We start from the raw sequence: 19,383 nt of genomic DNA, 5'->3' as shown, positions 1-19,383 counted from the left end.
CTGTTCGCCCATGGATCTTGCTACCACCTGATAACTCTCCCATCTTATTTGTTTAGTGTCGGTCTCTCCCCACCACCTTATCGCCTCCTAGACTAGGGCCGGGATTTCATCCGCTTTGTTTCCCCAGCCACTGCAACAGGCCTGCGGCACAGGAGGAGCTCAGGAAACGTGCTAACCGACCGCTAAACAAACGAGTGACTGAGGCAGCTGGCGCGCTGGGGAGCTGGGTTTATCCACCAAGGCCACGCCCCCGGCTCCGCGGAGGGGAGGGCGGGGCGCACAGGGGCGTGTCCGGGGGTGTGGCTGGGGGCCCGGCAGCCACGCCCCGGGCTCGCGGAACCCAGGCGCGCGGGCCGGCGCCGCCCGGAGACTTAGGGGAGGGTGCCCGCACCGCCGGAAGCCGCGCCGGGATCGCGGGGCGCCGGGAGGGAGGACCCCGGAGGTGCCATGGAGCCGCCCGAGCCGGACGCCGCCTCCGAGGACGCCATGGACTCGTTCCTGGAGAAGTTCCAGAGCCAGCCTTACCGCGGCCGCTTCCGCGAGGACCGGTGGGAAGAGGTAGGCGGCCGTGGTCTCCGCGCACGTGTGGGCCGTGGTGCGGGCTCCCGCCTCCTCAGCCCCCGGGCCCTGGCGCTGCCGGCGGCGGGTAGTTGCTACTCTGTGTTGAAAGTCGGCCTCGGGGGCCCGAGGGCCTCCTTAACCTGCCAGGACATCCAGGAGCCCAGGCCCCGGAGTCGGACAGCCTGTGGCGCTGGTCCCGGGCCAGTTATTTACCTTCTGGGAGCCGCCTCCCGGGTTTAAAAGGCGGGACCGGGGCGCCGGCCTCCTGGGCTCGTGCGAAGATGGGGTGCGCGGCGGGGCAGTGCGGACACCGAGTGCCCAGGGCGTGCCGGTCACTGCCGCTCTGGTCAGGACGTGCTGACTGCAGAGTCTTCAGAGATCACGATTCTGCACGCGTTTTACAGGTGGAAGCCGAGGCCGGGTGGGCAGCCATATCGCCAGTCGGGATGCTTTGCAAAGCATGATAAGAAAGGAAGCTTGGATGTAGAGACGTGGAGTTGGGTCTGCTCAGTGGCAAATCCCGTTTGTACAGTTCATGCTTCTCTTAACAATCTCCAGGAATTTGAGAAGATCCCCCTGTTTATGAAGAAAGCGCCGTCAGAAATTGATCCCAAGGAGAACCCGGACCTGGCTTGCCTCCAGTCAATTATTTTTGATGACGAGCGACCTCCAGAAGGTATCTTCCATGGCTCTAACATTTGTTTTGTTTCTCCGTAGAACTGAGGTCAAGGGTGAGTCGTTCTGATTTATAACAAGTAGTAGTTAGTCGGAGACAACTTGTCACTGTTTATTCCACACAGTTTTTTGGATACCTACTAAGTGCTAGGCATTAGGGATACAGGGATGAAGAAGACTGCCCTCTAAGGCCGTGACCCAGTGGGTAGCCAGATTGTCCTAAAGAATCAGGACAGCCCTAACTGGTTTGGCTCAGTGGATAGAGTGTCGGCCTGCGGACTGAAGGGTCCCGGGTTCGATTCTGTTCAGGGGCATGTACCTTGGTTGTGGGCACATCCTCAGTGGGAGGTGTGCAGGAGGCAGCTGATCGATGTTTCTCTCTCATCGATGTTTCTGACTCTCTATCCCTCTCCCTTCCTCTCTGTAAAAAATCAATAAAATATATTAAAAAAAAAAAAAAGAATCAGGACAAAACCTGTGTGTAAGTGCTGCTGGAGCACCGAGGGCAGAGAGGTAGGAGTGGGCTCACAATGGACCAGAAACTGGAACTGAGTCTTAACAATTGTGTAGGCTCTTACTAGGGTGAGGAGGGAATTTGTATTCTAGGGAGTAAAAGAACAGAAAGCAAAATGGGGGGAAGTATAATTCCCCCCTCCCCATTTCTTCAGTAACTAAAGAGAAAGTTCTTTAGGAGCTAGGGTAAGCACGCCTTTTTCTTGTATGCTTCTTTGTTGGTAAGCACTTAATAATCTCCCTTGTAAAATATTTGGAATTGATTGTAGCAGGACATACACATGACTATTCTTCCATGTTAATACCCAGTTTTATAGGATTAATTTTTGAGTTTTCTTTCCCTTTTAGTTTCTTTTATTTGGTTTATTACATGTCATTGTTGCATGATTTAGAATATTTTTATCTTGAGCCTTTAAAAAAATAAGATATATTGATTATTTCTTGTTTTCTTTGCAGAACAGGCCAAGACCTATAAAGATGAGGGCAATGAATACTTTAAAGAAAAAGACTATGAAAAAGCTGTGACTTCGTATACTGAAGGCTTAAAGAAAAAATGTGCAGACCCTGATTTGAATGCTGTTCTTTATACCAACCGGGCAGCAGCACAGTACTATCTGGGTAATTCATTCCATTGTTGCGTGCTTTCAAAAGAGTTAACTTATGGTAAAGCTATTATGACGGCTCGTGGAGTTTGAGTGTCAGGAAAAAGAGCTACTTATCCCAGACACCTAGGGTTATTTACTCTAATGCAGCGGTCACCAGCCTTTCGGACCTCACGGGCCACCGGTGGTCCGCGGACCATGGGTTGGCGACAGCTGCAATGGACTCTGATCTTCCAGGTAGACTTGGTGAAAAGAGAAACCAGATAGAATGCATACTTTTTGCTATCTGAACCAAATGAGTGGCATCAAATACCTTAATGTATGAGTTGATATGATCTGGGATTTTTTTTTAGCACACATGCTTTTATTCCCTCAAAAATGTCTCCTCTTCCTCCTTCCCCCCACCCTGGCCTTCCCAAGGATGCTAAAATGATTGAGATCTTTGTATGAAACTATATTATCTAAAGGAGAATTTCTCAAAGAGCATTCTATGGGACTCTTGAAAAAAAAAAGTTCTTTGGACAAGTAAGTTTGGAAAGTGCTGCTTTTCTGTGGAGGATTTGCAGTGTACATGGGTATGTTAAGGACTCTGAGGCAACTTACAGCAAAGAACTTTACCTGATGATTCTCAAAGTTTTGTAAGCCCCCTCTTCAAGTAACAGTTATTAATATGCAGTAGTGTTCTGCAGATGTGACTTTGGGAAATACTGATTATTTGCTGGTGGCTAGTCTTGGTCATTTTAAACCCATGTAAATAAGAGAGGACCAAGGAATGAACCCAGGCATTTCTGAGGGTATGGGAAAGAATGAGCCCTGTAATCTAGCTGGGATGAGTCTGTTGGGACTCATCACCATTAGAGCACAGTTTCTCCCAACCATCGTCTACTCAAACTGTTTTCTCATTTAGCCTGTTTCATTATAAAATTCTAAAAAGTAAGAGTGGTGCCTGGCCAGCATGGCTAAGTGGTTGAGTATTGACCTGTGAAACGGGAGGTCATGGTTTCATTCCCGGTCAGCACATACCCGGATTGCGGACTCGATCCCCAGTGTGGGGCGTGCAGGAGGCAGCCAATCAATGGTTCTCTCTCATCATTGATGTTTCTCTCTCTCTTTCCCCCTCTTCCTTCCTCTCTGACATCAATTAAAAAAAAAAAAAGAGTGGTGTAGAACTTTAAAGATTATTTGGGCTAGCCAGTGCCCTCAATTTGTATAAGCCCAGAGAGGGACCCTTTCTTTAATGCCAGGACCTGGACTAGAAACCCAGTCTTCTAACTTCTGGAGGAATACATTTTCTCCATTCAGCGTTTAATACTCTGTGCCAGGCACTGGCATCATAGAGATAAGTAAGACCTGACTTCACTGCACTGTGAAGAAGAGCTACATAGTTCCTTTCTTTGGGGAGCTTAAAGGATATAATTTATAGGTCTAATAAGAACAAAAGCACCTTGCAAGAAAAAAATGTGTGTGTGAGGACACCAGAGGAGCAAATAGGTAAATATGAGAGCCATTCCTTAAATATGTCACTGGTATGGCTTACAAAGCACATTTCCCATTTTATTTCTCTAAATTTGTTACCCTCTTGACCTCATAGCAACTATGTAAGGTAGGATAAATTCTTAGAAGAATATTGTTAGGTCACAATGTATCCACAAAGTGCATGCTAATTTGCTCTTTAATTTACTATTAGAGTGCCCTTTTTTCATATCTGGATATTATGTAACTTTATTTTTACCAATTTTATGTTTATTTTAATTTCTTTAATTACTGATGTTGAGCATCATTTCATGTGCTTACTAGCTAGCCATCTGTAGTTTGGTGGGTTGGTTGCCTGATGATTTAAGCATTTCTAAGGCTTTTGATGAGCACAATTATATATATTTTAAAAATATGTATATTTTTTAAAAACAGTTGCTTTGATTATATTTATCCAAGATTGTACAAGAGTGTCTTTGTCTCTACACATGAAATTTTGAAAATATTCTGATTTTAAACCATGTTATTTCTTTTAAATGATGTTTCATCAGGCAATTTTCGTTCTGCTCTCAATGATGTGACGGCTGCCAGAAAACTAAAACCCTGCCACCTCAAAGCAATAGTAAGAGGTAAGTCTTGTAGAACTAAGTATGATAGTAATTAAGGAAAAGTTAGCACTATGGAACCAAAAGTTGAGACATCTTAAGGTTTGATAATAAGGTGCTGATACTAATGAAATCACCTTATTTTTGCAATCGTGATGTTAATTAAGTTCCTAGTCCTTATCAATAGCAACATGCCATCTTTAAAAGAATTCTCCGGAAAATAATCCAGCCCTTTGTGTTTTAAGAATTTGTAGAGAAATTGAAATTCCTCATTCCTCATTTCATATTGATAAAGAATAAAATTAATTAAAATAAAGCAATTCCAAAAGCCACATTCTAATTTTTTTTCAAATTAGTTGATTGAACAGTGAAATCTTCAAATGTCATGTCAATGTTAATTAAAAGATAACTCTGAGGCTGAGATGTTCCTGATTATTCTTTTTCTTGTAGTCTAACCTTTCTATGTAATAATAGTGCTTTTATTACTTTTTATACTTAACCTTTTTTTTAAAAGAAGCTCAAAGGTGCTTTGCAAACTTTACTAGTAATTTATTCCTCAAATGTTAATTTCCCCTATATCCTCATGGACCAACTTAAAATTCTTTATCAAAGTTATGCTTCTTCAGAGCTTTATGATTGGGGGTGTTTCTCATAGGGAAAGAAGGTACTGAGCAAAGATTGGCAAGTAAGTTGAATGGAGTCCTGTGGAATTGTCCTCGTGTTACAAGTCTGTAATCCTCGATTGAATTGTCAGTTTTACCTTACCATGTGGCCTTGGCAAGACACCCATTCTGAGTATCAGCTTGTTTATCTTTGGAAGATGGAGTTGGATTCTGCTGACATCTCAGCACTTATTGTTCTCATATTTAGACATTCTGTGGAAAGCCTAAATGGCTGACAGGAGAAGACTGAGCATGATTAAAGGAGAAGTAGCTTAAACTGGTAGCCATCAAGAACAGTTTTAGGAGAGACCTAATGTCTTTGGTCTTGCCACTGCTTTAATGGCTGAGGCAGATTCTGCTTTGTGACGCCATTTAGAAAAATGACCTGAGATGGACTTCATTCTTCTCATGTGCAGATGAGGAACCAGAAGCTCAGAGGTGCTCAGTCCTTTGTCTAATGCAGTGCTTCTCAACCTGTGGGTCGCAACCCCTTTGGCAGTCGAATGGCCCTTTCACAGGGGTCGCCTAAGACCATCCTGCATATCAGATATTTACATTACGATTCATAACAGTAGCAACATTACAGTTATGAAGTAGCAACGAAAATAATTTTATGGTTGGGTCACAACATGTGGAACTGTATTTAAAGGGCCAGAAGGTTGAGAACCACTGGTCTAATGCCTAGTTGGTAAATGACAGAGCCAGATTTCCAGCCAGATCTGTCTGATTCCAAGGCCTGTGCTTTTTGCCACTAAGCTGCAGCCTTCCCTACTTTAAGAGTCCTTAAGACTAGGGAGTCTCACAGGAGTTTTGAGTTGAGGGCCCTAGAGACCTTTTGATCTGAGATACAAAAATGGTCTAGTCTTGGGAATACAGTACAAGGGGCTTTATCTGTTTCCTCTTCAGGGTGCTGGCTGGTGGCTGGTGGAGTGGGGATTCCTCCTCAAGGGGGCTCTTTCCATGCATGTTGTCCATGGGCCCTAAGAGTTCTGGGTTCCTGCAGGTGCCTTATGCCATCTGGAACTGAAAAACTTTGCTGAGGCTATGAACTGGTGTGATGAGGGGCTGCAGATAGATGCCAAAGAGAAGAAGCTTCTGGAAATGAGGATTAAAGCAGACAAACTAAAGGTTAGTGGCAAAATCAGTAGCTACTTGGCATTTAATTAACATCAATAACTTAAATTTGCATTCCCCAGATTGTGTCTTTTTGGTCATTGTAAACTTTTTCTTCTTTAAAAACAAAAATCAAGAACCAAAAAGCTCTGACCAAGACGTATGAACCCTCATCAGGCAGGTCCACCTTTGGGACCAGCATACAGAGACCCAACAACCTTCCTGGATGACAAACCACAAGAAGTGTTGACCCAAGGTCTGTCTTTAGCTGCCACAGAAACAAATAAGGATGGAAAGAATGTCAACATGTGCTGACTCTACAAATGACAAGAGTAAAAAGGAAGAAACAGAGCCTCCTGGAAGCGAGTCAAGTGAAGAGACCAGAGATATATTAACTGATATAAAGGAAGTTAGAGATCAGCTACTGGAGAGAATTGATTCTGTCCTAGGTGCAATTGATAGGTTGGCCAAGTTAAAGGAGGCTAAGTTTAAATCACTAGAGACAAAAATAGGTAAGCTATAGACTGATGTGTCTTTTATGTATTCCAGAGCAAGGCAAGGTACTCCTCTAACTGGGAGGTGGTATCCAAGTCTTCCAGGTGTAACCAACCCTCCGCTTGCTGTCACCATTCCTTTTGCTCCTCCCTCACATGCGCAAAGCAAGCCTCTTAACAAATGGGATGATTGGTAATTGTTCAACAAACAACAAATTTAAATGCCTAATAAGACGCTATAATATCTTTACTTCAACTGGACAGTATCCTGCCATGAGATTACATCACCGCTACATGCTGTGTACAGAACCACTATTATGAAACAATCAATTAAATAAATACATAAATAAGTAAAATAAGAATACGTTGTAAAAGGAAGAACGAAACCAAGAGAAGAAAGGAGGCAGTTTCAAAAAAGACCGAAGAAAAAAATCAGAAATTGCTGGAGGAGGAAGAAAAAGACATGCTCTTTCTCTTTGTTGTCTGGAACTTTAAGCTCTATGTGATACCATTGGTTTTGTTGTTACTGTTGACGTGGAACTACTTGATAATATCAGGGAAAGATAACAGGCAATGTGGTATAGTAGTGGAGGACATGCTAGAGGATGAGGAAGATGATGACAAGGATAAGAGACTAGATAAGCAAAGTGGTATATTCATACCATAGAATATTACTTGGCAATAAAAAGGAACAAGCATTCCACTGGTGGGATGGGAGGGAGATTGACTGCAAAGGGGCATGAAGGTAATTTCTAGAGCAGCGGTTCTCAACCTGTGGGTCGCGACCCCTTTGGGGGTTGAATGACCCTTTCACAGGGGTCGCCTAAGACCACCAGAAAACACATATATAATTACATATTGTTTTTGTGATTAATCACTATGCTTTAATTATGTTCAATTTGTAACAATGAAATTGGGGGTCACCACAATATGAGGAACTGTATTAAAGGGTCGCGGCATTAGGAAGGTCGAGAACCACTGAAGGATTGGAGTATTGAGTACTCGGTATAGATTTGTCAAAACTTATTAAACTATACACATAAAATTTGTAAATTACACCTCAACAAAGTTGATTTAAAAAGAGGGAGCAGCAAGCTCCATAGTTCAGGGCTCCTCTACTCTGACCTGGTGGTTATTCCACTTTATGTGGGCTGCTGAGACCCCAAATTTCAGGTGAGACAGCCATATCCACCCACTTGCATCCTATAAATCAGAACAAAACATGAGAGAGTCCAAGTCATCCTTAATCATCCATCTTAATCATTTTCTAATGTGGACCAGACACTGGTCAAATGTAACTCAACTAGGAAGACAGTATTAGACATAGTTCTAGAGGTGTCCATGGGTGGGGCACTTTTGATAGTGTAATCAAACTTGCTAACAGCAGAAAGGATTTTTGCAGCTCTCTTGGCAGACTTGATTGGAGAAGGAATGACCAAGAATTATCAGCCACTGTCTCCCTGAAAGGGTAGGCTTTGTTCACAAGAAACAAAAAGAACTGTTAGCCTTTGTGAGGCATTTGTGGAGAGGATGAGGAATGGTGCTATATTTTAGAACGGGGCTCGGAAAACTGACCCACTGGTCAAATCCAGGCCTCTTTTGCACATTCAGTGAACTAAGAATGTTTTTCACATTTTTAAAGTGTTATAAACAACAGCAAAACCAGATAATATGTGACATAAACCATACAAGGTCTGCAAAGCCTAAAATATTTACTCTCTGGCCCTTTACAGAAGGAGTTTGCTGATCCTTCTTAATATACAATCTTGAGGGTAAAAGCAGTGGTCAGCTGGTTTGGGGTAGATTAGCCAGAAAAGGAAATCTAAATTATATTTCTGCCAGATTAAGTAGACTAGTGGCACTTTTCTGTCATCCTATATAATAAAAGCCTAATATGCTAAGTGTCTGGTCAAGCGGTCGGCCGTTCAACCAATCAAAGCGTAATATGGTAATTATATGCTAAGACTGCTCAACTGCTTGCCATGACGTGCACTGATGACCAGGGGTCAGACAGTCAACCTGTCAACCAGTCACTATGATGTGCACTGACTACTAGGGGGCAGATGCTCTGACCACTAAGTTAGCTTGCTGCTGGGGTCCGGCTGATTGGGACTGGGTGAGACGGGCTGGACATGCCTTGGAGCCCTCCCACGGTCCCTCTTTGGCTGGCCAACCTCCCGCGTCTCTCCCCAGCCCCAATTATGCACTAGTGGGGTCCCTCGGCCTGGCCTGTGCCCTCTCAATCCAGGACCCCTCAGGGGATGTTGGAGAGCCGGTTTCGGCTCGATCCCACAGGCCAGGACAAGGGAACCCACTCGTGCACGAATTCGTGCACTGGGCCTCTAGTGGATTATAATTGTGCAAAAGGCAGAGAGCCTCTGGTAACTTTTGCCCTGGGTTTTCCCAGCCATACCAATGAAGCTGAAATGCCCCATAGTGGTATCCATTTGATGTCAGTCTCTCTACCGAGAATGCTCTTTCTCCTTCATCTGGTGGAATGTTCCTCTTCTATCTAAACCCACCTCCTCAGAGGGGCAGAGTCGGTTACTCCCTCTTCTGTGGTTCATAGCACTTGGTTCACACCACCAGGGTATCACATCACAGACCTTTTACTTGTCTGTCCACCCCCCACACTCCCCTGTAGACTGAATCTTTGGGTACAGGAACTGTAAATTTTTAAATGTTTATTGAACATCCATCTTAATCATTCTCTAATGTGCACCACTGGTATTCCTTGACATAGGAGCCTGTATTGGATAGAGAACAGAGGTAGTGATTTTTAGGAGCAGACTGGGATAACATGAGGACGCAAGTTCCTTAGAGCTGATGCATCTGAATTTATTTTCAGCGGACTGAACAGAGGGATATAAGGAAAGCAAAGCTGAAAGAGAAGAAGGAGCAGAATCAGAATGAGGCTTTACTCCAGGCCATCAAGGTAAGCTCTCAAACCTTAGGCCCTTATGGTCTTGCTAAACCCAAGAATCCTGAGGTCTCTTGGGAACCTTTCTTGGGATGAATTTGTTCATTTTCTTCCTGCTTTGATAAAGTTTCGTGATGAAGGGGCTCTGGAGTCAGACTCCCTAAGTTCAGTCAGCTCTCCCACTTGTGTGCATATGTTGGTCTCAAAGCCATACATACTATATTTTAACAATAGCTTAGAGTAGGGGTCAGCAAATGCAGCCCTGCCTGTTTGTTTATGGTACCTATGGCTGTTTTCACACTACAATGCCAGAGTTGAGTAGTTAACTTCAACAGAGACCATTTGACCCACAAAGCCTAAAGTATTTCTTATCTGACCCTTTAAGGGAAAGTTTGCCAACCTTTGATTTAGGAGATAACATCAAAGGCAATTTGAATTGCATGTAATTTTCCTCTTGTTTGTAGCCTTAGGAATCTCTACACACACGTAAGAGGTGACTCCATTATTCAGACCTTAGATTTATCCTTATTTCCATAAGACAGTCAAGATTAAGTCAATGTGCATTATTTTTAGTATTCCATGTCCTGGCTGAACTGAAGCACATGCCACGCTCTTCGCTCTTGATCTTTTTGTGCACATGTTCCTTGGGGTGGAATGCCCTTCCACCTTCCCCCATTTCTACTTCTCTGCCTTTCAAAGTCTTTGTTGAAGGCCTAGCTTCCCCCAGTCACCTCCAGCCCCCAGACTGAATTAATTATTCATGGGCGGCAGTTCCAAAGCTTTACTTCTCATTGTATATTGTACTTATTTCCATAGCTAGCTCCCCACTAGACCACGAGCTGGTCTTGAAGGCAGGAACCATCTCTAGCTCATCTCTATTTTTGGTAGATGTCCAGGGAAGTTCAGTTAAACAAGTGATGCCAGCTATGTGCTAGGCCTCAGGGGTAATGACAGTGAATCAGGAAGCTTGCAGTGTTATGGTTTCCCTTTTTGTGAAATGGGTTTGCATCCTTCCACACAGTAAGGTTTCTGTCTTTACCCCAGGCTAGGAACATCAGGCTAGTCTCTGAAGCTACCAGTGAGGATGAAGATTCTGCCTCAGAAGGTCTAAGTACACTCCTGGATGGGCTCAGCTTTGAGAACCCCTATGGAGCCAGGCTGAGTGTAGATGACCAGGGCAGACTGAGCTGGCCTGTGCTCTTTCTGTACCCGGAGTATGCCCAATCGGACTTCATCTCTGCTTTTCATGAGGACTCCAGGTACTTACTTGCCCAGGAACCCTGAGCTCTTTCTTGCATGATCTTTTCCTGTAGTCTCTGCAGGAGGGACAGATGGATTTTTGGTTGAAGGAAGAGAATAGTGTAGAGGGTTTCAGTCTGGTTTGGCATAATCTCAGTCCTATAGCTGATTTCTCCCTTGCTAACTAGCTCTGCAATGATAGACAGTCTCACCACTGTACTGATGGGACTAGTAAATATAACACTGCAATACAGTGTTTGTACATATCTGGTGAGATATGAAATCATTGTAGGTAGTAAATGCATAGTAATTTAAATGTGTATTTATTAGAAAAAGTATAACTAGCAGTTTTAACATGTGATTTCCTAAGATTAATGCTTAGAATGTGGCTAAGGGTGAGGAATGTTGTTAAGCTTGAGTCAGGCTTAAATGTAAAGAAAATTACTTTAAATTAAAGAAAATTACTATGTCATAATAGGACAAGTGATACACATACACGTTTTGGGCACTGTTGTCAAAATGGCTTACACCTGCATTTCGTGTTTCATACATTCTTGATATCTCTGATTTGGTGTCTGGGGACTGTGATGTGGGAAAGTAGATCATGAGTTATTGATACCCAGAAAGTGCATGTTATATCCTTAGGTTTATTGATCATCTAATGGTGATGTTTGGTGAAACACCCTCTTGGGACTTAGAGCAAAAATACTGCCCTGACAATTTAGAGGTAAGAGAAATTTTATTTTGTTCCTTTATGGCAGCGGTCACCAACCTTTCGGACCTCATGGACCACCATTTGGCGACCGCTGCTCTATGGGATGTTTTGAGGGGGGAGGGGGTTCATTGCCCTTTAAAAAAAAAAAAAAGATATTGTTGAAAGTATTACATATGTCCCCTTTTTACATTCATTGCTTTTTAAAAAAATAATAAAATATACAGAACCTAAACTTTATCATTTTATATTCCACTAGTAGCCCTGCGCACAAATCCGTGCACCATAGCTCGCTGCTGCCCTCCAGTAGCTCTTTGCCTGCTGCCCCGCCCTCCTGTAGCTTCCCCCGCCACCCTCCCCATAGCTTGCTGCTGCCCTGCCCTCTCCTGTCGCTCTCTGCCACCCACTTGTAGCTTGCTGCCCCACCCTCCTGCTGATCGTGATCCAGTCGTTATACAGTCGTTCATTACGCTTCGCGGCGTAATGACCATTTGCATATTACATCTTTATCATATAGGATACTAGAGGCCTGGTGCACGAAAATTCATACACGGAGTGGGGGTGTCCCTCAGCCCGGCCTGCCAGCTTTCACAGTCTGGGAGCTCTCAGGGGATGTCCTACTGACAGCTTAAGGCCACTCCCGCAGTCTGGCCTCCCTCTGGGGGGGGCAACCAGGCTGATCAGGGGGAGGTGCCATCCCCATCACCCTGCTGCTGCTGCTGCTGGCACTGGGGGGCACCTGCCCTCGGCCCTCGCAGCCACCATGGCTTTGTCAGGAAGAACATCCAAAAGACGTCCCGTCTATCCAGTCTAATTTGCATTTTACCCTTTTATTAGTATAGATACTTATTAAATTATATATATGTAACTATTATTATTCATTATAGTTAAGTAGCATTAAGTACATTCACATTATTATGCAACCATCACCACTATCCATCTCTATTTTCATCATCCCAAACTGAAACTGTACCCATCCTATATAATAAAACCCTAATATGCAAATGACTGAATGGCAGAACGACCAGTTGCTATGGTGCGCACTGACCACTAGGGGGCAGACGCTCAATGCAGGAGCTGCCCCCTGGTGGTCAGTGAGATCCCACAGGGGGAACACTGCTCAGCCAGAAGCTGGGCTCATGGCTGGTGAGCGCAGCAGCAGTGGTGGGAGCCTCTCCTGCCTTGGTGGCAGCGCTAGGGACCCCTCGGGGGATGTCCGCCTGCCACGGGGAGCGGGCCTAACCCAGCAGGTGGACATCCCCCAAGGGGTCCTGGACTGAGGGAGGGTGCAGGCTGGGCTGAGGGACCCCCTCCCCCAGTGCATAAATGTTGTGCACTGGGCCTCTAGTTAAACAATAACTGCCTATTTTCCCTTCCCCTAGAAACCACCATTTTACTTTGTCTCTATTAAACTTGACTACTTTAGGTACCTCATATGAGTGGAATCCTACTATATTGACTGTGGGACTGGCTTATTTTTCTTAGCATAATGTTTTCAAGGTTCATCCATGTTATAGCATGTGTCAGAATTTCCTTTAATATCCCATTGTTGGAATTAAAAAATAATCACAAATTACAGTATAAAGAGTCTGTCTTCTAATCATTTCAGAAAGATTCCAACTGATCCCCCATCACTCCTGAATACTTCAGTGTCTATTTGCCACAAACAAGGACATTTTCCTTCATAATCCCAATCAACCATCAAAATCAGGAAATTAACTTTGATACATTGAATTGTTAGGGAAGGGAAGGCTCATAGGCCTGAGCTTGAGTCTTGGCTGCTCTGTTTATTGTCTGGGTTTCATTGGTGAGTTATTTCCCTTCTCTGATCCTGGTTCTATCTTTGGCAAATGGAGCCGATAGTACCGTTCTTAGTATCATTGTGCAGGACTGAGTGCTTTATATTCCACAGCTCTGTGCAGGAGGCATTCAGCTAGTAACAATCATCATCTCTTTAACTGTTCCCTAGACTGGGCCTGAACGTGCCTGGTGCTGCTGCAGCCATTTGTTTGTATCTCACTCCCACTCCTCCATTAATCTTGCAGGTCTACTTTGAAGATGAGGACAGGGCAGAACTGTACCGGGTGCCTCCTAAGAGCACCTTGCTGCAGGTGCTACAGCACCCCAGGTGAGTCTCTTCATGAGCCTGAGTACAACATGGAAGATGCTCACCCACCATTCCAGGGATCCAGCCAGGTTCTCATTCCACTGTTAATTGCCTCGTACTTCCTACCTTCTGCCCTGGACATGAAACAGTGAGATGGCAACCATGGAGACTGGCCCAGCCATTTGCCAAACAGGTGGCAATGTGATGACTGAGCTCATTGCACTGCAGCCATGCGCCCTCAGACTGGGAGATGCGAGTGGGACTGGTCTGAGGAGGAAAAAGCTGCCTGTCTTTTGTATCTGAAGATAGCTGGGATGGCCCTACTGCTCCCAATTGTGCCTTGTCCCCTGATTTTGTTATAAGGAAAGAGCATTGGCTCTTGAAGCCAGACACCATTGTTTCATGGCTGTGTGATTGTAAGCACACACCGCCTCTCTGGGGCTAGTTCCTCACCTCTAGAATGGGAATAACTCTTGCCTACATACGTACCAGGTATTTGAGAGCTGATGAGAGAGTAGGAGACAAAGTGCTTTTGTAAACTGTAAAGGACGGTCTTGTTCTAAGAGAGCACCTTCCTTAGTAGCAGTGGCAGCCAGTTGGGTTTGGCAGTTGTTACTTTCTTCTGCTTTGGGATGTTCCTAGACTATAAAGAGTGCCCTCGGTAGATGTGTAAGTTGATTTTTGGGCTACTTTCCCTGAGCTTTGAGCAAATGCTCTTGCATTTAGGTTCAAAGAGCCTGATGTGTTAAGGGAATGAAGGTGGTTGGGTGTGTGGTGAGAAATGAAGCTGGAGAGCTAGGTGAAGGCCTTGAGTATTCTGCCTAAGGAACATGATCTTTATTCTGATGGTGGTGTATGGAGCCACAGGGTAAAATTTATGCAGTAATGTACAATTTTTTAAAAAAATTATATTTTTATTGATTTCAGAGAGGAAGGGAGAGAGAGAAACATTGATGAGAGTCATTGATCAGCTGCCTCCTGCATGCCCCCTATTGGGGATTGGATGCGCAACCCAGGCATGTGGCCTGACTGGGAATCGAACCATGACCTCCTGGTTCATAGTTTGATGCTCAACCATTGAGCCACGCTGGAAAGGCAAGTGATTTACAGATTTTAAGTGTACTAGTCGATGGTATGAGCTGAAATAGGGGATGGATTTGAGAGAGGTTTAGGAGGCAGATTGGATGGGAATTGCTGATGTGGTGACCGACTCAGTAGGAGTGTCAGCTGCTCTTTATGCTTCTGTTTTGGGTTGACAAGCAGGAGGTGAAGATTTCTTTAAATATGATCAGTGACTTCTCTTGGCAGTATTTTTTCTGGCCCCAAATCTCCTTTCTATTTTATTGACAAATTCTTAGCTGCTTATTTTCTCAATTGTTAGAAAATTACTTAGATTCTTTAAAGGCCCGAGTTCCACTCTCCCCTATCTCCAAAAGAAGGGGGTAGGGGGACCTAAACAGAAAGCAGACTGATTTGTGGAGAAGACCAATTTCATGCTTCTCAGAAAATGTAAATGCTGTTGGAAGTCATTGCTTCGTAAATGACTGGTATAGACAAGAGGCTACCCAGGACAGGTTTCCGGAAATTTCAGTCCCTGGACTGGAGCCAAGATACAGGCCCCTCTGTCCAAATCCAAGCACATTGGGTAATGCTGACACCCCTCAAGCTGGGAGGCCAAGGCCTTGCCTGTTTCTCCAACCTGCCTCACTCCATTTGCTTTATGCCCAACAACAGCAAACATTCTAGTGACCCACACTGCCTGGCTTTACGTCCTCATCGCAGCCCCTTATCCAAATTAAAGTCAAGCTCAGACATGACATTTCCAAGAAACCTTTCCTGATTCCTCTTTCCCATAGAGGGAAACACACCTCGGGCTAAGGCTGCTCCTCACCAGTGCTTCTACAGTTGTCCCTTGTTGTCCTGAATTGATTATTTATCTCCCTCGCTCTTGGGCTTGAGAGCAGGGACAGTGGTTTTTGTTTGTTTTTTAATCTGTTTTCAGCACAATGCCTGGCTTATCCTGGGTATTCACTATTGAATGAATGAAAGCATGTTCTTGTAGTTTTTTGTCATGTTTAGCCACCGACACTCAATGCTAGAGGACTGGCCCAGAGGTTCTGGCTAGGTTATAAGCGGGTGGAGTCATGCTAATTTGCCAGATTTTTAAACAGCCCAACAAATAAATATGCTAACTTACATTTTAATGTTGACTCACATCCAAAGGTTCACCTTGAATGTTGTTGGGAAAGCCCATGGATGATTAAGACTGCAATTCAGTTCACTCCTCTCTTTTGTTGTATTCACTGCAGGTACCTTGTAAAAACCCTGACACCAGCATTTTTGGTCTGTGTGGAATCCTCTCCTTTTTGTAGAAATTATCTCCGGGGGAGAAAGGTGCACCAGGTAAAGTGACTGAGCCAGGCTGCGGAGCCCGGCCACCTGGATCTCCTCCCAGATCCGCCTCTGCCTGGAACACAGCATACTTGAATCAGCTGGACATACTCCTAGAATCCAACACTTTCTTTCTGTCAGCCTGGAGACAGTCCTTCCTCACATTGTGGGTGGGGAAGAGCTGCTGACTTCCCGGAGCTGCAGCCTCTCTGATCAGAGTGCTGAGCCTCAGCTAGTCTTCATTCTCCTCTGTTGATACAGAACTCTGCTTTGGTCATGACATCCTTAAGGACTCTGAGCTGTGCTAACAACCAGCCTCCCTCTCTGAAGGGACCATCTGTTGCAGTTACCACAACAACTGACCCAAGGAACTCACTGGGCTGAGTCAGGATCTAGTGACTTGGTTCTGAACCTTTGTGGAGTTAGAGGCTTTGGAGAAGCTACCCCTCAAACTGCATATATACAAACCATGCAGGTAATTTTAAGGCACTAAAGCTGAGCCTGACCTGCAGTTATTTCATGAGCATGGAGGGTTGCTGTGTGTGGATACTGAAGATACGTTGGGGTAAGATGAGGCCAGGAAAGCTGGGTCCTGTTTCTGCATCTGTAAACACCTACATTCTGGCATCCTCCAGAACCCCTAAAAGGTTTGACAGTTTTCCTGATCATTGCAATATGGAGGGCTGTGATACACTTGGACAGTGGACTCTGCATTCTTTCCCAGTTTTTCACATTTTAGGATTTTGTGCCTTTTAAATTGGGAAACTTTTTGGCATGTTGAGTCACTGTCATAGTTGTACCTAGAGGGCTGTGTATGTCCTTACCTGTAGCCATGTGACTTCTCGCAGTGCCCACCCCTTCCCCCTGAAGAGCCATGGTGTGGAAGGTTCATGTTCTTTTCCCTTTACCGTGAACACATATTTCCCAGATTAGGGCTGTTCCTTTAGCTTGGGTACCAGAATGGTAAGCCATGTGGGGCACAGCTGCAGCAGCTGCGCTACAGCCACCGATTATAACATGAATGAGGAATAAATGCTTGTGGTAATGGCACTGAGATTTGGGGGTTTGTTACTGCTGCAAAGCTAACTAATACATCATTAAACTGAAACCAGCTGCTGTCCTGAAAATGTACTAATGTGAGGTTTTGTGTCGTGTGCTTCCTTGTCTTTGAAGGGCAACTTGGTGTGGATTATTTACAAAGACCACACTGCTTGTGGCCAGGAACTGAAGTTCAGCTTCCATCCTAAGCCGGCTGAGGCCATATTGAGCCATTCTCCCTTGCTTCCCAGCTAGAGACTCCTGCTTAGTTCTCTTTGTAAGAACTCCACACTTTGTGCAAGAGGCCTGACATTCAGTTAGCAACAACCCATGGAAGCTCATAGAAGCCTTGAGAGATGCTGGCCTAACAGGAGTGGACACCAAAGTGGTATCTGAATGTGGGGAGCCTAAAGGTGCCACCCCCTTCTGCTGGCCCATATGCACTACCCACCCACCTACCATATGCAAAGGGCTAATTGGCCTAACAAGGGCAGCTGCCACTTACCAAGCACGTGCTGTTAGCCAGGCACTGTTGTCTGCATTTTACTGACCGGAAAGAGCTGGGAGTATGAGGATGGTCATACTTGCACAAGGTCACATGACTATCAAATGGCCCAGGAAGTCTGACCTGAGTCTCTACTATGGGTCACTATGATATAAGCCATTATTTTAAATCAAATAAAGAACCTTGATTTTCTTCAAATGTTCCCCAAATTTGCAATAACATCATAAAAATATTTTCCCATTTTCCATATTATAGAAAACTATCCATAATTATAAAAATATTTTCTAACTTTAAAACAAAGCTTTAAGCCCAGCCACGTGCTCAGTGGTTAAGCACCAACCTACGAACCAGATCACAGTTTGTTCCTGGTCAGGCCACATGCCCAGGTTGCTGGCCAATCCCTGGTAGGGGGTGTGCAGGAGGCAGCCGATCTATGATTCTCATCATTGATGTTTCTATCTCTTTCTCCCTTCCTCTCTGAAATAAATAAAAATATATTAAAAAATAAGAAAACTGTACATACCCTTGGATGATAACAACCCATTTGAAAAAGCATCCTGGCACCTGGGTGTAGAAATGGCAGGCCTGGCACTCAGGTAGTTAAGGAAATGACAATTTCAACAGATTTCTGCAAAGCTCTTTATGGAGAGCCCAGCAGGTGTCTCTTCCATTAAAACAGAATATTAATGGGGCCCTTGATTTATATCCTAAGCTTGATTTACATGATGGTTTTGTTATGCATCAACCTTTGTCCCCAAGTATTAATTCTGCTAAATATTTCCCAGCCAGTTGCTTCTAGATCTCCCCAAGGAATGAACAATGATAATACAGCCGGTACTTGTTATTTTGCCAGCCTTTCCATTTCATCAATTTATGGAAAGGTAACACTGGCAACTTCAGGAAGGAGAAAGGTACACAATTTGAATATTTCAGTCTCTCTTCTAAGGAGAAAAATTCTGCAGGCGCTGCTTAGTTCTGGCTGGTGGCATTCCCCAGGAAGCTTGTAAAGCATCACATCAAGAAAACAAGATCCAGGTCTGAACATAAAGTTAGCAGCAGCACCTGAGCTCCCATTGGGGGTGTTTCCTAAGTCATCTGGTGTGAGGGAAGTGTTTCCTGAGAGCACAGTAAGGGTTAAGCATTTCATATACACTAGTATCCCACTGCGCGATATCGCGTGCAGTAGGCCACCCGCTGCCACGAGCTGGTGGGAACCGAAGTGCGCCACTGGGAGCTTGCACTGCTTCCATGGGAGCCGTGCGGCTTCTGCGTGAGGCAGAAGCGAGCCACTGGTGCCCATGGGAGCCAGGAGGGACCCGTGCTGATTCCGCAGGAGGTGGGAGGGAGCCACGCTGCACTCGGGGGAGGTGGGCCCAGGCCCACCATCTCCTCTCCGGGCCTGTCCCTGTCCATGTCTGCTCCAGCTCCGGCCGTCTCCGCTCCAGGCCTCACCTGAGCGCGCAACCTACTCCTGTCTGGTTGTGACCCGTTATGGCATCCCGGCCTAATTTGCATCCCGGCCTAATTTGCATACACACACACTCAGCCAACCTCCAGGCAACACTGGGCAGTAGGTACCATTATCATGAGGGCATCTTACAGATGAAGAATCTGAGACACACTAAGGGCAAGTAATTTGTATAAGGTGCTAGAGGTGGATCTAGGATTATATCTCTTTGGAACTTTCAACCAAATTATACTGCTCCTGGCTACTACAAGAAACACTGGCTTAGGAATCAGGGCACCTAGGTTTCCAACTTGACCTTGGGCAAA

The 19,383-nt window shown here is 44.9% G+C and overlaps 1 protein-coding gene across 3 annotated transcripts; it reads left to right on the top strand.

Moving 5' to 3' along the window:
- Positions 1-362: 362 nt before the first annotated feature.
- TTC4 (tetratricopeptide repeat domain 4) lies at positions 363-17,194 on the top strand. Of its 3 annotated transcripts, XM_006100028.3 has the most exons (10): positions 364-558; positions 1,120-1,237; positions 2,206-2,367; positions 4,376-4,453; positions 6,095-6,219; positions 9,547-9,633; positions 10,663-10,877; positions 11,503-11,584; positions 13,615-13,697; positions 15,986-17,194. In XM_006100028.3, exons 1-10 carry the CDS (start codon positions 448-450, stop codon positions 16,086-16,088), a joined length of 1,164 nt encoding a protein of 387 aa, XP_006100090.1. In that variant the 5' UTR covers positions 364-447; the 3' UTR covers positions 16,089-17,194. The 3 variants fall into 3 exon arrangements, with proteins under 3 accessions (XP_014320945.1, XP_006100090.1, XP_023619412.1); XM_023763644.1 differs by lacking the exon at positions 11,503-11,584; XM_014465459.2 differs by lacking the exons at positions 10,663-10,877; positions 11,503-11,584 and having other exon boundaries at positions 363-558.
- Positions 17,195-19,383: the final 2,189 nt, after the last annotated feature.

The sequence above is a fragment of the Myotis lucifugus genome, unplaced genomic scaffold, assembly GCF_000147115.1.
Source record: "Myotis lucifugus unplaced genomic scaffold, Myoluc2.0 scaffold_296, whole genome shotgun sequence".
Classification (NCBI taxonomy): domain Eukaryota; kingdom Metazoa; phylum Chordata; class Mammalia; order Chiroptera; family Vespertilionidae; genus Myotis; species Myotis lucifugus.
This window is presented reverse-complemented; position numbering and strand designations above follow the sequence as displayed.

Coding starts and splice junctions, on each gene's coding strand:
- TTC4 (XM_006100028.3), top strand. CDS start 448: ATGGAGCCGCCCGAGCCGGACGCCGCCTCCGAGGACGCCATGGACTCG. Junction 4,454..6,094: donor CCTCAAAGCAATAGTAAGAG/GTAAGTCTTGTA, acceptor GGGTTCCTGCAG/GTGCCTTATGCCATCTGGAA. Junction 9,634..10,662: donor CTTTACTCCAGGCCATCAAG/GTAAGCTCTCAA, acceptor TCTTTACCCCAG/GCTAGGAACATCAGGCTAGT.